The 16,679-nt window shown below is 44.7% G+C and overlaps 2 protein-coding genes across 3 annotated transcripts in view; both read right to left on the reverse strand.

Annotated features, from left to right (window-relative positions):
- Positions 1-9,493, reverse strand: part of Ppp3ca (protein phosphatase 3 catalytic subunit alpha) — a 276,261-nt gene extending 266,768 nt beyond the window's left edge. For both annotated transcript variants that reach the window (XM_041659798.1, XM_041659788.1), the window contains exon 1: positions 8,680-9,493. In XM_041659798.1, coding sequence (XP_041515732.1) covers positions 8,680-8,737 — 58 coding nt within the window. In that variant the 5' untranslated portion in view covers positions 8,738-9,493. The remainder of the gene's footprint in view (positions 1-8,679) is intronic.
- A 120-nt stretch (positions 9,494-9,613) lies between these two features.
- On the reverse strand, positions 9,614-16,565 carry LOC121466086 (basic salivary proline-rich protein 2-like). The gene is made up of 3 exons (XM_041679654.1): positions 16,515-16,565; positions 10,182-10,222; positions 9,614-10,076 (listed from the first exon to the last, which is right to left on the reverse strand). The coding sequence occupies exons 1-3, from the start codon at positions 16,563-16,565 to the stop codon at positions 9,614-9,616; spliced, it is 555 nt and encodes a 184-aa protein (XP_041535588.1).
- Between the last annotated feature and the right edge of the window lie 114 nt (positions 16,566-16,679).

Genomic DNA, 16,679 nt, shown 5'->3' on the forward strand with positions numbered 1-16,679 from the left:
TCCTCTGACACTGCTTAGGTACTGGAGAATTGTGTGCAGCCTCTATTGCTCCTACACTGGTAGCAAAACTTTGTTATTGGTGGGTTTGTACTCAGCCGCATCCTATCCCAATGTGGCTTCTCCTGCATCTGTTTTAATTTGCAGACTCACAGCTACAAGCTTGCATGTGTACACCAATCACTGTGCAAGCGCGGCCTCACAATTGCTTGCCACTTGGCTTTCCTGCAACTTGCTTTCATTATTTATCTGAAGTCACCACCAACCATCAACCGCTGAGGAAAATTAATGGATACACTTTCCCCGTCCTCAGTGCCAGGGATGCAGCCCAGTGCCTTGCTCCATCACTCAACAACATACACGGCCTTCTCTGGACCTTTTAACTGACAGGGATCCATGGAATTGTGGCTTACAAAGCAAGAAATTATCAGACGTCTGCAAGTCAATCTTGACGAAGTTGAAGAAAACTTCAAAAGAGAACTCCACAACTTAAAACCTGAAATTCCTCTCAGAGTTTGCCTATGAATCCATACACATAACAATTAAGAATCACATTCCTGTAGTGTAACAGTCATTCTGCTAGAGTTGAGTAAACAAAGACAAACAAGGTAGGACCCTCTCTCTAAGTCAGTGGTTCTCAAACTTCCTACTGCTATGTTCCTTTAATACACCTCACAGTGTGGTGACCCCCGAGCCATAAGATTATTTTAGTTGCTACTTCATAATTGTTAATTCGCTACTGTTATGAATTGTAACGTAAATATCTGTGTTTTGCTGATGGTCTTGGGTGACCTCTGTTCAGCCCCAAAGGGGTCAGGACCACCAGCTTGAGAACCAATGCTGTAGGGCTTTCCACTTCCTGAGGAGGGGAGGCGGACACCTCACAAACCATGGCAGAAACTTGTGCCCAACGAGGTGGTCAGTGCAGGAGCTGGGCTGAGTCCCTTGACTTCAGCCATCAGGAGAGGTGCAAGAGAGAAGTCTGAAGTGAAAACTGAATGTCCAAATTGAGTAACCAAACGAACAGTTGTGATCGCAAGAAACGTATGGAAGAAACCAGCAAGGATAGACTTCATCATTTAACAACAACAACAAAAAAATTCTTTGTAAAAAGCATCACAAACGCTGACTGAGGTCCTGTCATTTTAAGACAATGCACAGAACACTTTTAATTTAATGTGATAAAATGGCATTGCTTACACGATTCTTAAAAACAAATGTCAACAGATGGCTCAAAGCCCACTCAACAAAAATGAGGATTCAGCAGAGCTGATGCTGTAGTCTTTCAACTTCTTCTGGCCCATACATCTTCCAGCTGGACAGTGTCCAGTGGTATTTCAAGGCAAAGAAGCCCCAATGGCAAAAATGGCACTTCTGAGTTACAGACACTACAGAAAACAGTAATTTCAGATGGACACAGAGGAGGGTTTGTTTTTGTTGTTGTTGTTGCTGTTTTTCCCCTTTCAATATTTTCTCTTGAAATCAAAGTTTGGTGTCACAATAAATCAACCAATAAATCCAGTATAGGATGAACAACATCCTCTCAAACATCAAAAAATGATTGCTTTAAGAGGAAATATTACAAAACAGTGTTCAAGTTCTAGCGAAAGTTCAAATTCAGGGTGTTTTTTTTTTTTTAAATAAACTTTTAAATCATCAGTCACAGCCAATTCAAATGGCCAAGCAAGAAAAACCACCCTCAGCACAGCTGTGGCTTCCGATCACCTTCTCAGCCTCCCATTCCTGAGTGGGCTGAAGAAGGAATTTTCCAGGCACCATGTATAACCATTTCCAAAGAAACAGAACTTTAAAAAAAAACACTCAAAACGCACATAATTTGTCCCTGTTTATAGCTTATGATGACACATGAAAACTCTGCAGGACTCAATCTTTAACCAAGTATTTACCGGGAATATAACAGGCAACGCAGTGTGGTAAACACCACAGGTCTGAGGGAACAAACTCTCGAAACAAAACTCTGAATGCAAATATTGATCACTTTTATGCACTTCCAAATACGTACAGCAACGGAAGAAACAGGTTAGGATCCAATGTACTGCGATTTCCAAAGTATTTCGATATTCCTTAGAAATAAAAGCACATTTTGAATCAGAACTAGTAATTCCTCCCAAAGGAGAAAAAAAAGCTGAGGAAACACGGTTGCTGCGGAAAGAGACTTCCATTGTGTCTTAAGATTTCATGGCTCCTTACAATTATTTTTCTTAATTTACACACACACACACACACTCTCTCTCTCTCTCTCTCTCTCTCTCTCTCTCTCTCTCTCTCTCTTTCTCTCTAAAGGCCAACAATAATTCTTCCTGTTTTAACTGTAGACCAATGTCTGAAATTGACAGCCACAATAAGACGGTGTGTCACAGATCACAGGCAGCGTCTGAAATTGACAACCACAGTGAGGCGGTATGTCACAGAGCAGAGGCAGCATCTAGAAATTTCTGACAGCAACTCATTTACCTTAATCCTCCGCAGACATATTCAACATTTCCAGTTGCAAGACACTGAAATTCAGAGAAAACCAAACCCAACGCCTAAAAATCAAGCTGCAGTGTATTTTGCTATGAGGCCAAAGCATGGATTAGGGAATAAAAAGGAAAACACAAAGTCCCATTCCTGTTATGTTCAATCTGCAGCCCAGAGGCCTTTACCTCCCAGGGTAAGCTATCGGTGAGCATGACCCAGCACATCTGTGGGTGACAAAGCAACTGGACACTCCTATTCCTTCCTATGATGGTTTCCAAAATATCTACCTTCATTTCAAAGATGGAGCATTTTCATAATCTATTGCTACTTGCTGAAGTGGGACTCTGGTTTCTGCTACCTTAGTACACACTGAAGATGGATTTGACATCCTAGCAATACGAATGGGTCCCCAAGTTGATGGTACACCAGACTCTTCAGAATCCCTCATTGGGGAGGAATGTATGTTTTCCTATAGAGACAAAGTGCAACTGATAATTTCATACATGAGGTGGAAGTCCTACAAAATAATACAAAACAAAATGCTGAAGTACTAAAGACTTAGCTTCCAAGGCCAAAATCCCATGTCAGGGCCCATGTCCCTCTCTCTCACTGGATGACGACATCCTAGAAAAAAAAAAAAAAGAAAAGAAAGAAAGAAAGAAAGAAAAAACCAGCAGCAGTGGAGAGTGTCACTGTCAGTAATTCAGATGGAGGCTTGCAGCAGCAACTTCAAGACAAAGTCCTTTTCAGCACAGGGTACTATTTCGACCTCTGGTTACACACTTTAAAAGAAAGCCACAGAATGTTCTATCTCTGCTAATACAGCAAGTATGTTTCTGCATAGCTCGTGGTGGAGGAAAGCAAACGGGAAAGAAAATGCAGTAAGATCCTAGATCACACAAAAGATATGTCTACGCTCAAGCAAAAAGAGCCACTTTTCCAGAAGCCATTGGCTTACCTGCATCCTGGTCTCCCCCACACCATCTCACCAACTCTACCTCCCTCTCTTTAGTTATGGAGAAGTGCCGATCCACGCCACTGAGGGGGCCAGTAGCACGGCTTTGAATAGTACCTATTGGGACCATTCTAGAGTGACCTGAATGTTGTCATTTGTAATCTGTTGTCAGCCATGAGTAAATTACCCGCTGCCAAGGAAACGCCCGCCTTCTTTATCCCACACGATGGAAGAAAAGCGGTCTGTGAAGTTAGAACACATAACCTACAATTACAGAAGAATTCAAGATCTCATCCTATCCCTCTTAAATATCAAGCGATTGCTGTACCAGTAAATTGTTGAAAATCGGACACAATTATTTTTTAATGATCATAAAATGCGCCGCTGAGTCATTCTTTGCCTACCTTCTTCACAATTCCTGACTTTCCAGCAGCACAGTCTCACTAAGAATTCACTAAAGGCAGGAACGGGAACAATGCTGTCCTCCAACAATGACACTCCAAAGGGACTCTCTTTGGCTTTATAATTAGTTTCAACTTTACACGGTGGCACAGAAAGATAAGAGAAAACCGAAGATGACAATTGTCCAAGCTGACTGCAGAGCATCAAAGTCATACTTTCCCATCGCTATAATTACCATTTTAAACAGCTCATAAAGAAGAAATTGATTGAAAATGGCGTTATTTTTACCTTACATCAGTGTCAGCAAAATCTCATTAACTAGATTCTAAGGCAGCTAGGCTGTTGCCTTTTCCTGGCTCTCTTTAAATTACAGTATCTATTAAGCAAAGGTTCGTTTCTGTACTTTTAAACAACAATAGCAACAAACAACATCGTCTTTAGTTCTTCTCAAAAGGTGGTAACATTTACAACCACTGGGATTTCCCTAAGTCTCAGTCTCCTACAAACTGTTTGGATCACATTGAATTCACGTTGTGTTTACTTTCAAGAAATTCTGAAAGCAAATATTACTGAATGTATCAACCTAATTTAGAATTAGCAGCATGACTTTGTATGCCGTTCATTCCAGTACATCATCCATGTCAGAACTGTGTCACCTGTGGTATTAGCTATACTAGCAAATGCCTTTCTTAAGAGCCAGTGCTGATGTAAACCCTACCCACCATATACCGGTGGTTAATGACAATGAATTTAATTTAATTTAATTTAATTTAATTGCTCCAAAGGAAGGCCAGACAAATGAAACAAATAGACTGATGGCAGATTAATTAATTAATTAAAATATAAGTAAAATAAATTGAAAAGAGCTTTTCTTGATAGCTTCCCCCCCCCCCCCCCCCCGGGTGATTTGCTACTCTGTTTCCATGTACAGGTACAATGGCCATTAGTGACATGCCATATTCTTGCTTTCTTTTTAAATAGTCACACCGGCATTTCTCGGCTACAAATACTGAGGGCCTGCATTGTCAATTACTGAGTAACAGTCTACCTGACTCCTCCACATTCTTGCTTGTATGATCTGAGACATCTTCCCAGAATGTCTCTCCTTGCACCTGACAAGGGGTTCAAAGGTGAGAGAAGGCAGAGCAGCAGCTATCTCCTACGAGTAAAAAGCAAACATCGGCAGAGGACAACGGAGCGCAACCTACGGGAGTCTTCCCAGGAATCTCCCCTTTGACAGCCTGCCAGACTCGGAAATGTCTCCTATTCTCATCAGTATGGGATAAGGTAAAAGGCGCATTAGAAAATACTTGGAGATGACAGAACTGTCCAGAGCCAGAATGCTGCCGCAAACTCGACATCACAGTCTTACCCTGCTCCCCACATTTCTAACTGTCACAGAGCAAAACTTGACAGCCAGACGGGAACAGGGACTGGAGACCGAAGCTGTGATAGAGTTTTTGAGCATACTGCAGAGGAACCCAGGGCCTAGGGTGTGCTGGGGGGGGGGGGGGGGGGCTAGTTACACCATTTACTTCAGTCTTCTACTGACTATGGTATTCTTTGTGTACTTTTAAGACCTAATGTGAGCCAGGCACGATGAAAAGCTTCTAGAACCTCACTCTTAAGACTAAGGCCAAGAGTCTCTGGAGTTTCCTGTGGACCTTCAACCTATATACAGCCTTTCTCAAAACAAACAGTGGGTATGCTCCAAAAATATAAATAAGTGAATGGATCAGATGACACTGGCTCCCAACAAACAGCATGCCAAAATGTTCTCTCTGAATTGTAACAACTTTATATTTGTTTTTAAATTTAAGAATGGGTCGAATAAACCCGCAGCAGATTTGCTAGTTGAGGCCATTGTTTCTGGAAGTCATCTAAGCGAATGCTGCTCATCTCTCCGGCCACCATGCCTCGTTCACTCTCGACTTTAAAGGCTCTGCACATGCAGTAGCCGACTGAACAAGCCTCGACACTACCACAGTTGACGCTCACACTCAACCTACCTCTCGAAAGTTGCCTTCAGGAAGCACACATCCAGAGAGCCACAGAAAGCTGTTGTCATATTACTATGAACAAAACCACAAGCAGAGGCCGTCCGTAAACAGCAATTTGTCATCCAGATCACAGCAATAAAGATAACTGTGAAAAAGCCACGGCATGCCAGAGGACCGATCTGACTACTCCTGCATCACACACAGCTACAGATGCCTTTTATAAGAGGAAACAAGGCCTCAAGAGCACAGAGATCGCCTCAAAGATAAACCATTTCCTGTGTTAAGGAATGATTTCAAGAATGACAGATGCCATGAGGTTCTCAGAAAAATCTGGAGTAAAAGCCATGTTTTTACCTGCCACATATTATGAATATTTTAACATAAAAAATAAGTCTGTGATTTTTCCCAGTCAGCATATGTGTTGCTTTCTACTTGTTAAAGATGTATATAATATTCAAGGGGGATCAAAACAGATTATCATCTCAAAATACTAATCCTGAAAAATCCTACAAATGACAAACTGTTGACCAGACCCTTGTGTCAGGACTTTTGAGCCGATGACATAAAATGTTAAAACGCGCAAGAAAGCATAAGAGAACCAAAGCCATGGCAGGGTGCCCACCTCAAACTCGGGAGTCACCAATAATTTGTTTTTCTATAAACAAAGTCTTCCAGTAGGACCCCCGTCAAAAGCAGGTGGGAGAATAATGTTTCCTACTTTGAATCTATAGTCCACATTTATAATTCACTTCTGCAAAGATACATAAATCAAAATTTTGTGGAGTTATGGGTGTGCCAATGTACTAATGGGAGAAGTCATTAGTAAGGACACAACACTGAAACATAAGGCAAGAGAGCTAGGAAACGGCTGGACCCCGGCTCTGCCATGCTCACTAGTAAACACATCGAGAATGGGTGAGCAATTAGTTTCACAGAGTTTACTTTATGACAATGTCCATCTAAATTCACACCTTAAAAATCCACAGTTTGAGATTTAGAACAGGGAATGCACCATGACCGTATACACAGTACTGGTTTTCACTACCAACACTCACTAGCATCCCAGCTGGTTAGAAAACAAGTTATATTTTGATTGGAGTTAAACCTCCATTTCATACGTTGCAGAGTTTTGGTCATTCTCTGGTATTGTACACAAAAGGTCTGAATTTTTAAGCCAACAGACACCTCCGACACAACAGTTCTTTGGAATGGATTTGCATGGAGTGTTTACATAAGGATCCATGCCTGCAGAAAAGATAGTTGTGCCTCTGTAGCTCTATTACCAATCTTTTTTTTTTTATTTCAGGACTATCTCCTCTTTATTTTGACTATGAATCCTACCTAATATAACCAAAAGAAGAAGAGATGTTTTAGTCTCTCATAAAAGAGAACATAACACACACACACACACACACACACACACACACACACACACAAACTTTAAAAACCAAGCAAATGTAAAAGGAGTAAGGATCCTGTCTAAGACTCCAGAGACTATGTATCATGGACGGTGGGTGCCGGGTTACTTTCACCTAAGTGTTCCTGGAGCAAATGCCTTGATTGCTTTGCACTCTAACTGAAAACTCTGGCTGCATAAGACACTATCTCTGTTCATAACACACACACAGACACACACACCACCCCCAGTTTCAGAGGCACACTCTGCACAGGCTGGTGCTCATCCTGGTTTTGCTCAGGACCTTAATCCCAAGAATAAGTGACACTATTTAATCTTTGAGGATCTGCTGTCCCTCCCCCATTCCACATTGAAATACAGTGAGGAGAGTGGGATCCCTCCTCCGCAGGAGTGTAGAAAGGACAACCACTTTGTCCCCTTCTTCACCCCAAGCATCCCCGGGGCTTCTCCTAGCCAGCAACCCAGAGCCATCTCTGCCAGTTGTACACATACATGTCATCCTTGGCAATAAAAGAATCAAATAGCCCGTTACCAAGGGGGTGTCAGGAGCTTGGGGGAAGGGAACGGGGTGAGCTTCCCACCCTAGAGGCGTGCACCAACAGGGAACCCTTTAAAAGCAATGACAGGTCGGCGGCAGCCAGCCGTGGGTGACAAGGGAGGTCGACGGAGGACCGCCACCGCTCGCGTCGCTCCGGGCCTGCAGGGAAATCCCGGGGCGGCGGCGGGGGCTCGGGTCGTCCGCCGCCTGGAGCTGCCCCCACGCCGCCCCGCGGCCCCCCGCCCCCGCGGCGCGCGGCAGCCGGAGCTGGGCTCCCCCCACGCTCTCCCGCTCTCTCGCGAGTCCTGTGCAGGCCCTTCCCGCGGAGGGGGAGGGGGCGCCCGGGGAACTGCTGCAATGGAGCGCCTGGAGCACCGTGCCCGGGCGAGCCAGTCCGCGGCAAGCCACGGCCACATAAAAATGCCCTATTAATTTTTTAAAAGCCATAAATCACCTCCCCTCCCTCTACAAAGAGCAAACCATAAACCCGATCCCATGCAAGCCCGCGAGCAGCCACCCACTTCCTATTTCTGTCACAGCAGCTACACCCTGCCAGCAGTCACCCCCCCTCCGGGCGCCCCCTCCCGCCACCGCCACCCCCGCCACCGCCTCCCAGGCGCTCAGCCATTTGCCAACTGCCGCCCCCCGTCCACAAAAAAAAAAAAAAAAAAAAAAGCAAAAGCAAAAGAAAAAGAAAAAAAAATGCCCCTATTGGGGCCGGGTGGGCGGTGTGGGGGCAGGGCGCGGCGGAGGAGGGGGAGATCGCCGCTTGCAGGAGATCCTAGAAGGTCCCCGGCGCGAGCCGGAGAGGGACAACCGGGGCGGGGGAGGGGCGGCCGGGCGCCTGCGGCACTCGGTGCACCCCGGGCCGCCGCGGCGCTGCGCTTACCTTTCACCACCCTGTCGGTCGTCGACAACTTGGGATCAATCGCCTTGGGCTCGGACATCTCCAGCGGCCGGGAGGGGGGGGACAGCGACACGCTGCTCGTCCCGTCCGACTGCACACCCCGACCGCACCGGCGGGCCAGACACTCAGCGCCGCCGCCGCCGCGCTGCAAACCGCTCGGCTGGAGCTCCGGGCTCTGGGCTGGCTCGAAAGTTACTGCCGGCTCCGAGCGTCCCTCCTCCGCCGCCGCCGCCTTCACTCCTCCTCCGCCGCCGCCAGCCCCGCCGCCTCGCTCCGGGCTGCGCGTGTGTGCTGGTTATTTATTTATTTTCTGAGCACGCCTCCCGGTTCTTCTTTTATTCTTGGGGACGGGGCGGGGGATGGGGAGGAGAAGCGCACGCGAGCACCCACCCCGGCACCGACACCGGGCGCCGCGCAATGGAGCCCCCACGCGCGCACACGGTCGGGATTAAGACCGATCACATGGGGAGGGCCGGGGGCGAGGAAGGAGAGGCAGGGCCGTGGATGTCAGCGCCGCCAGCCGCGCCTCGGCGTCCCGGTGGCGGAGAGGCGGCTGCCGCTGCGGCCGCCGCTGCTTCCCCACGCCGATTGTCGCCGGCCGCCGCCGGGGCCGCGGCCACCGTGGACGTCCTGCCGCCGCGCTCGCCCGCGATCCTCCTCTGCCTCTCGGCGCCGCTGCTCCTCCACGCGTAGGCAACAGCCGCTGAGCTCGGTGGACACAGTCAGGGGCACAACCTCGCCTCAGCCGTCGTGCCGGCCGCCGCCACCACCGCGCCCGCCTCCGCCTCCTCCCCTTCCTCCTCGCCGCCCCCGCCTCCAGCGCCGGGGCCACCTCCTCCTCGGGACCCGCCTCCCCGGGCCCGCCCCCACGCCGTTGTTTCACAATCTCATAGGCTGTGGAGTGCGTCCCTCACCGCTAAGGCGGTGGTCTGCGCTGCCGCCCCGCCTCCTGCTCTGTTTTCTCCGGGGTGCCACTCGGTCCCCCGGGCCTGCAGCCTCCACCGCCCAGTGGCTGCTCAGGTGTCCCTGAGGTGGGCAGAGTGGAGGGAGGCTGGACCGGGGAGCACGATCCGGGAGGAGCTGGCCTGCGGCGTGCCGCCACGCCTGCCCGCCCCCTGGGTCCTGCACACACACTCCCGGGTGTGTGGCGGCGGCAGCGAGTGTGTGAGTGGCCCGCAGAAGTGAGATCGGAGACCGGGAGGGAGGAAGGAGGAGCGCCGGGAGCTCCGGGCTGCGGCGCAGCTGCTGTGGCTGCCGCAGCTGTCCAGGGAGGATCGCCAGGACGGCGACCAGTAAACAGCTTACCTTGGGGAGGCGGCTCTGCCTGGGCTAGGTGGACGCGGGTTAGAGCTGGTGGAGTGGTTAGGAAGCGTGCACAACTTCACGGGAAGAGGGGCTTTCCGGCGAAAGTGTGTTTAGGGCGCTGTGGAAATCCGTGGCTGGTTATCCAAGGTAGGGGACAGACGGACTGGAGCCTATACTACCCAGGCTCACTACTCAGTGACCCAGGACGCCCTCGAGTCTCCTAGGAGATAAAAGGAATCGGAAAAACACAGGAGAGGTCGCTTTTTCCTTGTTCACACGTGTAAGCAGTCACTAGTGGGGATAGGTGACACAAAAATCTTGCTCCTTCCAGTTAGTCACTAGATGCTCAAATTGTGCGCAGGGCCCTTGAGCCTTGCTCAGGTATCTCAGCAGTCCCTCATAAGAAGAAAAGGGACGGATAATGAAAAGGTGGTTGCCCAGTGAGTTGCTTTTAAAGGGCTCCGGTTTAAGGAAGGTTCTCTTCAGGAAGGGCTCTGGATACAACGTTCTAGAACCCTGGCCTACCTCAGCCCCAGGGACCAGCAAGGAAATTGTGAAGAAGGCTGAATAAATTTCTAACTCTCATCCTTCCTGTCTTCAAATTCCCTCAATATCGGGGGTTTTCCTATTTCCTGAATTGAACTGTGGGCCCAATAAAGGCCTAATAAACATTTTAAAAAGCTAGGGGATGGAGTCGGGAGAACTGTTTTGGCGACCGGGATTAGATTAAACTCAAACCCGAAAAAAAAATAAGTTTTAATAGCAGACTGGTGGCGCTGAAGTAAGACAACTGTGTGGCTTCAAAGAACTGGAGCAGACACTAGACAGAACCCTGTAGAGGCCTGCGACTCAAAGATGGAGTGGGTGGGGACATCCCACCAGCAAAGGGAGGCTGTTCCCCGTGGGTGGCCAGATTCTGCTGCAACTCAGTGGTCCTTCCATAAATTCGTGTAGTCCAGTGGAATTTTCAGGGACGGTAAAAAGACCTCTAAGAGGTTTGTATAATCTCCCCCTTTAGGGGTTGTTGCGAACAGCTCCTAGGCAAGAGCAGAGCTAGCTGCCAAGGCAGATTTGGGAAGCTGGTCCCTGGCCAGGTGGCTGGCAGAGAGGGAGGTTGCCAAGACCCGTGGGTGAAGAGGGCCTGCTTCAGGAAAGACTAGGGAACCTTATCTGGGGATACTCACTTTCAAGGCCTAGACTTGCTCACCCACACGCTGCCCACAGATGCTGTGCAACTGGGCACAGGAAAAAGCGCCCTTGAAATTGGATGAGAGGCTGAAAGTGACCGCCACAATGAAAAGTTTTATGATAGAGATGGGAACTAAAGGCACGCCTTTCAGACAGACCTTTCAGTCCTCAGCTAGAACAGCACCTCGCTAAGGGATATGGGGGAGGGGGGGGAATGAATCGTGATCAAGTTACAGCACATCTTCCTATTATCAGATACGCTTAGCGCCTGCGTATGGTTCCGTAAACATTGTAATGCAGACACATCTTAGGTAAAGTTGGACTCTTAAGTACTGTGCACATCAACCAGGAACTATACTCAACCAGACAGCCAAGGCACCTGCTAGTCAGATGTCCCTTCAGACAGACAGCTCTCTGCTATTGCCACCCTGGTTTCTCTTTATTCCTAAATCCTGTTACACTCCCCGAATAGTCCATGTCTATATTCCCACTGACAAAGATTAACTTACATTAGGAATTCTCATTTTCAAGGTGATAACTTCAATTGTCAGGAACTGACTTTGGAAATGTCCTTTGCTCATGAAGAAAAAGTAAGATTAAAAACATTGATGAAACAGCATTTCAACCTGGCGGTGATGGCACACGCCTTTAATCCCAGCACTCCAGAGGCAGAGGCAGAGGCAGGTGGATCTCATTGAGCTGGAGGGCAGCCTGGTCTACAGAGTGAGTTCCACAGGACAGCTCTACACAGAGAAACCCTGTCTAAAATAAATAAATAAATATAGACATTTCATCCACTAAGAAAAAAAAATACATGCTTCTTTTCCTTCCTTAGTTTAATTCTCTTTAGGAAGCACCTTTCCAGTTGGGAAGTCCATTTCCCAATCTGACCATGGTATGTCTGTATAATTAGTTTTTGGTATTGATCATATGAGCTAAAGTGGTCTGTGACTTGCTGACCAGAGTGATGGGGTAGCTGAGCCACATCCTTCCATCTGTAAACCTCTCTTCGGCTGCATACAGAGCCATGTAAGACCCTGGTATGGGCAGAATATCAGATGAATGGAGCCAAGTCTTGTCATTACCACATCAAGAAATGCTCACCTCCTAAGACAGGCGGTGAGAGGCTTTTTCTGTAAAAGAAGTAATCATTTTTGTGTTAGTCTGCTAGGATTTATAAATGTATTCATTAGGAAGTTAATATACAATAGTTACTTTATTCCAAAGTGAAATATCTACTAAAATACAAAAGTGCGACATCACTGTTACATAAGAGCAACCATAAGACTAAAAACATCCTCCTCTGTTTTTAATACGTGAACATCCAGTCCTCATTCCTGTAATTGAACAATTCATTTGCTAGTTGTGTCTTGAACAACTGCGCACCAGTACTGGCTCCCTAGTCAGCCGCCAACCAGCTCCCAAATAAAGGCACAGAGACATATTATTAGTTATGAATGCTTGGCCTTAGCTTGGGCTTGTCCCACGAGCTCTTTTAACTTAAATTAACCTGTTTCTGTTCATCTACATTTTACCTCAAGGCTTTTTACCTTGCATTCCATATGTCCTACTTTCCTGCTTCCTCTGTGTCGAGCTGGCTGGCCCCTGGCATCTCTTAGTCTTTCTTCCCCCAAACCTAAATTCCTCCTCCTAGTTACTCTCTCTGCCCAGAAGTCCCGCCTATACCTCCTCCTTCACTATTGGTCATTCAGCTTTTTATTAGACCTATCCGGTACCTTAGGCAGGCAATGTAAAACAGCAACACATCTTTACATAATTAAACAAATGTAACACATCTTTATATATTAATACAAATATTCTGTAACATAAACAAATATAACATATCTTTACATTAACACATGTTTACATAGTTAAACAAATATTCCACAATGTGACTCAATGGGACTTAGTTCCTTTTAGTCTATTCATGTGTGTGTAGGTCTTACACACATGTTATCTTTGCAGATATTGATGTGCAAGGTGCTGCTTCCACACAGAATAATTTGCCATTTGTGTCATGGATGAATATTGAATAACATGTTTGAAGGAAGATTTGTGGGTTTGGGATCCACTGCACTGAAATGATCCACACAGTTTTCTCCCACTGGTGAAAATCATAGGCAATGAAAAATTATTTTTTATTTTGTGCTGTTCTGGTCAGTTTTTTTTTTTTTTCAGTTTCACACAAGCTAGTACCATCTGAAAGAAGGAATCTTAACTGAGAAATTGTCTCCATAGGATTGGCTTATAGTCATCTCTGTTTGGCATTTTCTGGACTAGTGATTGAGATAGAAGGACTCAGTCCACTGTGAGTAGTGACACCACCCGCAGGTGGTCCTGGTATGGTAGAGAAAGCAGTCAGCCACCCAGGAAGAAGCCCTCCCCCTTTGCTTTCCCTTCAATCCCTGCCTCCAGGTTCCTGCCCCGCTTGAGTTTCTGCCCTGACTTCCCTCACTGCTAAACTATTACCAGAAAGTATAAGAATTAATAAATATATTCTTTCCTTTGAAAGTTGCTTTTGGTCTTGTTGCTTTATCCCAGAAATAGAAACCCTAAGACAGATGCTTTGTTAGTTCCAGAGGAAATAAATAAATAGGTAGGTAGTGGATAGATAAATAAATAAGAGAGGGAGAGGGAAAGGAAAAAAGAAATGAAGAAAGGAATTAAGTATTCTGTATCCTATTTTAGAGAATAACCTATTTTTCAGATTTTGGAAATTTTCTTGGTTCTTTTGGGATGAAACCAACTTAGATACCCTTACTCAGTTACTCAGCATTTTGTTGAAAATTTCTGTTTCTGCTCAAAGGGGAAATTGGATTATAGTTTTTCTTTATTGTGTGCCATTGTCCAGTTTGAGTATCAGGGTAATGCTGGTTTCATAGCATGAGTTTGGTAGTATTCATTTCCATTCTATTTAATGGAATAGTTATACCAATATTGATATTTCTTCTTCCTTGAATAGTTGGAAGAATTTGGCACTGAATGTTTCTGGTCAAGGACTTTTCATTGTTAGGATCCATAAACAACCAAAAATGAAATTATATGAAGCAAAGAAACAAACCCAAATTTCCAGTATCTCAAGTATCCCAGGCTGGCCTGGAACTTGCTATGTAGCAGAGAATAACCTTGAATTTCTGATCCTCCTGTCTCTATCATGATTGCTGGGATTACAAGCAGGCATCAACATATTTAGTTTTATTTAATGCTGGGAATTAAACTTCCTGCATACTAGGCAAACATTCTACCAAGTAAGCTACATTCCCATCCCTGTTTTCAATATCATTGCTTATTAAGGGTTTAAGTTGTTAATAGCATCTTGATCTAATTTTAGTAGATAATATATATAGTAGATAATAAATATATTGCTTCTAGATTTTCCAATTAGTTGAAGTACAAATTACCAAAATATTTCCAAAATAATTAGAAGCTATTGTAACATTCTAGGTTTGGTTTATCTTATTAATTTTAGCTCTTTGATCTCTCATTTGGTTAGTTTTGTCAAAAGTTTTCAATATTGTTTATTCTTCGGGAAAAATCAACTCTTTGTCTGAGTGAGTCTCTATCTTATTGTTTTAGTTTTCCATTTCATTAATTTCAACCCTAATCTTTAGTATCTCCTGCTACTTGTTGCTTTGGGGCTTGGATTGCTTTTCTTTTTCTAGGACCTAAAACTGCATCATTAGGTTATTTATTTAAGATTATTCTCATTTTAAATATAAGTTCTAAACTTGCCTTTTAGAACTTCCTGAATTCTATCCTAAAGAGTCTAGTAAGTTCTGCTCTCATTTTCATTTGACTCTAGAAACTTTTAAATTTCTCCCCTGATTTCTTCAATGGTTCACTGGTCATTCAAAAATGCATTAGTCAGTCTCCAAGTATTTACTCAGTTTCTGTGGTTTCTCCGGCTATTGATTTCCAATTGTGTTCCTCTGTGATTTGAGAATATCAGGAAATTATTTTTGACTCTTTTGTATTTGTTAAGACTTGATTTATGGCCTAGAATGTAGTCTATTTAATAGAAGATCTCTTGAACTGCTGAGAGGAATGTGTATGTTGCATCTGCTGGTTGGAAGATTCTGCATTTAAATCTTATGTCCATGCAATCTAAGCATTAAACTGATTTTTTTCTTGCTTTTTAGTATGGATGACCTGTAAAGATGAGATTTGGGTAATGAAGTCACCCACTAGTATTCTATTATTATATCAGGTATCAGGACCTATTGAATGTTCATGTTCATTAGTGTTTGTTTTATGAAACTGGAAGTTTTAATATATGGTGCACATCTATAGTAATCATTATAATTTTAGTTTTAGATATATTGTTCTCTTTATTTGTTTCTGGGTAATTTTTTGTGATGGTGTTGCTCTATATAGTCCTGGCTGTCCTGGAACTTGCTTTGAAGACCAGGATGGCCTCACACTCAAAGATCCACCTGCCTCCCAAGTGCTGGGATTAAAGGTGTGATCCACCACGACCTGGTGCATTGTTATCTTCATTTATATTTGATGTACTTCTTTATCTTCTATTAATTGTGGCTTAAGCTGTACTTTATCAGATATCAAAATAGTTGTGCAGCTTTTTTTGCTTGTTTCATTCCATTTGATTGACTTCCATTTTTTGACTCTCTGTTCGTGGCTATCTTTGTCTGTGAGGTTTGTTTCTTGGAAACAACAGGTAATTGGATTTTAAAATTAAATCCACCGGGAAAACAGTTGCTTCTGGATGTAATGGGACTGACACAGATATGAACTCTGTGCAAAGCCTGCACAGGTTCAAGTCAATCTGAGAGAGAAAGAAGTAGACATGAACGCCCATTCCTAACCAAGAAGCTATTTTCCATTCACGACCCTCTACAAAGGAAAACTTAGTTTTCACCAATGGCATCTCACGGGGTATATAAGCCATACTTGAGGATGGGCCCCATGACCAGCAGTAGAAGTCAACACAAACCATACTCAGTATTGCTTTTGTATATTATTATTTTTGACTCATATTGCTTTGTTTGGGTATTTCTTTATCTTACTGGTCTTTTGCTTGTATATTGTGGTTTCCAATTTTGTATTCTTATGGGTTTTGTTTCTTTTAAATTGTTTTGTTCATTTGATATATATATACATGTCCATTTGTTTCTAAAGAGAGAGAGAGAAGTCTAGAGCTAGATGTATGGGGATGTGAAGATCTGTGAGGAGCTGGGAAGGAGAAACCATGATCAGGATATATTGTAAATTTTTAAGAAAATAAGTAAAAATAAGTAATCTAGTCACTTTTTTTTCAGAAGTTCAATTTCCTGATGTTGTTTTTATTTTTTTTTCTTCCATGTTACCTGCCAGTATTTCAGCCTCTTCTTTTTCTCTTTTTTGTGGTCATTGGTCATTTTTACTAGTAAACTTGAAATGTACATCTGAAATTTTACCTCATTCAGTATCTTTGAATTTAGGAGTTGAGAATTGTGATCTTTTTAAAATAATCATGTTGCCTTGCTGCTTTG

Source organism: Microtus oregoni, unplaced genomic scaffold (genome assembly GCF_018167655.1).
Source record: "Microtus oregoni isolate MIOR12 unplaced genomic scaffold, Mior012 000000F_ref0000247, whole genome shotgun sequence".
NCBI lineage: Eukaryota > Metazoa > Chordata > Mammalia > Rodentia > Cricetidae > Microtus > Microtus oregoni.

What these genes read in the sequence shown, in the direction of transcription:
- LOC121466086 (XM_041679654.1), bottom strand. Translation starts at nt 16,565, where the DNA reads ATGACCAATGACCACAAAAAAGAGAAAAAGAAGAGGCTGAAATACTGG. An exon ending in AGAGGCTGAAATACTGGCAG is followed by an intron (nt 10,223 to 16,514) that starts GTAACATGGAAG and finishes TTTATCTCCTAG; the next exon opens with GAGACTCGAGGGCGTCCTGG. An exon ending in TCACTGAGTAGTGAGCCTGG is followed by an intron (nt 10,077 to 10,181) that starts GTAGTATAGGCT and finishes CTTCCCGTGAAG; the next exon opens with TTGTGCACGCTTCCTAACCA.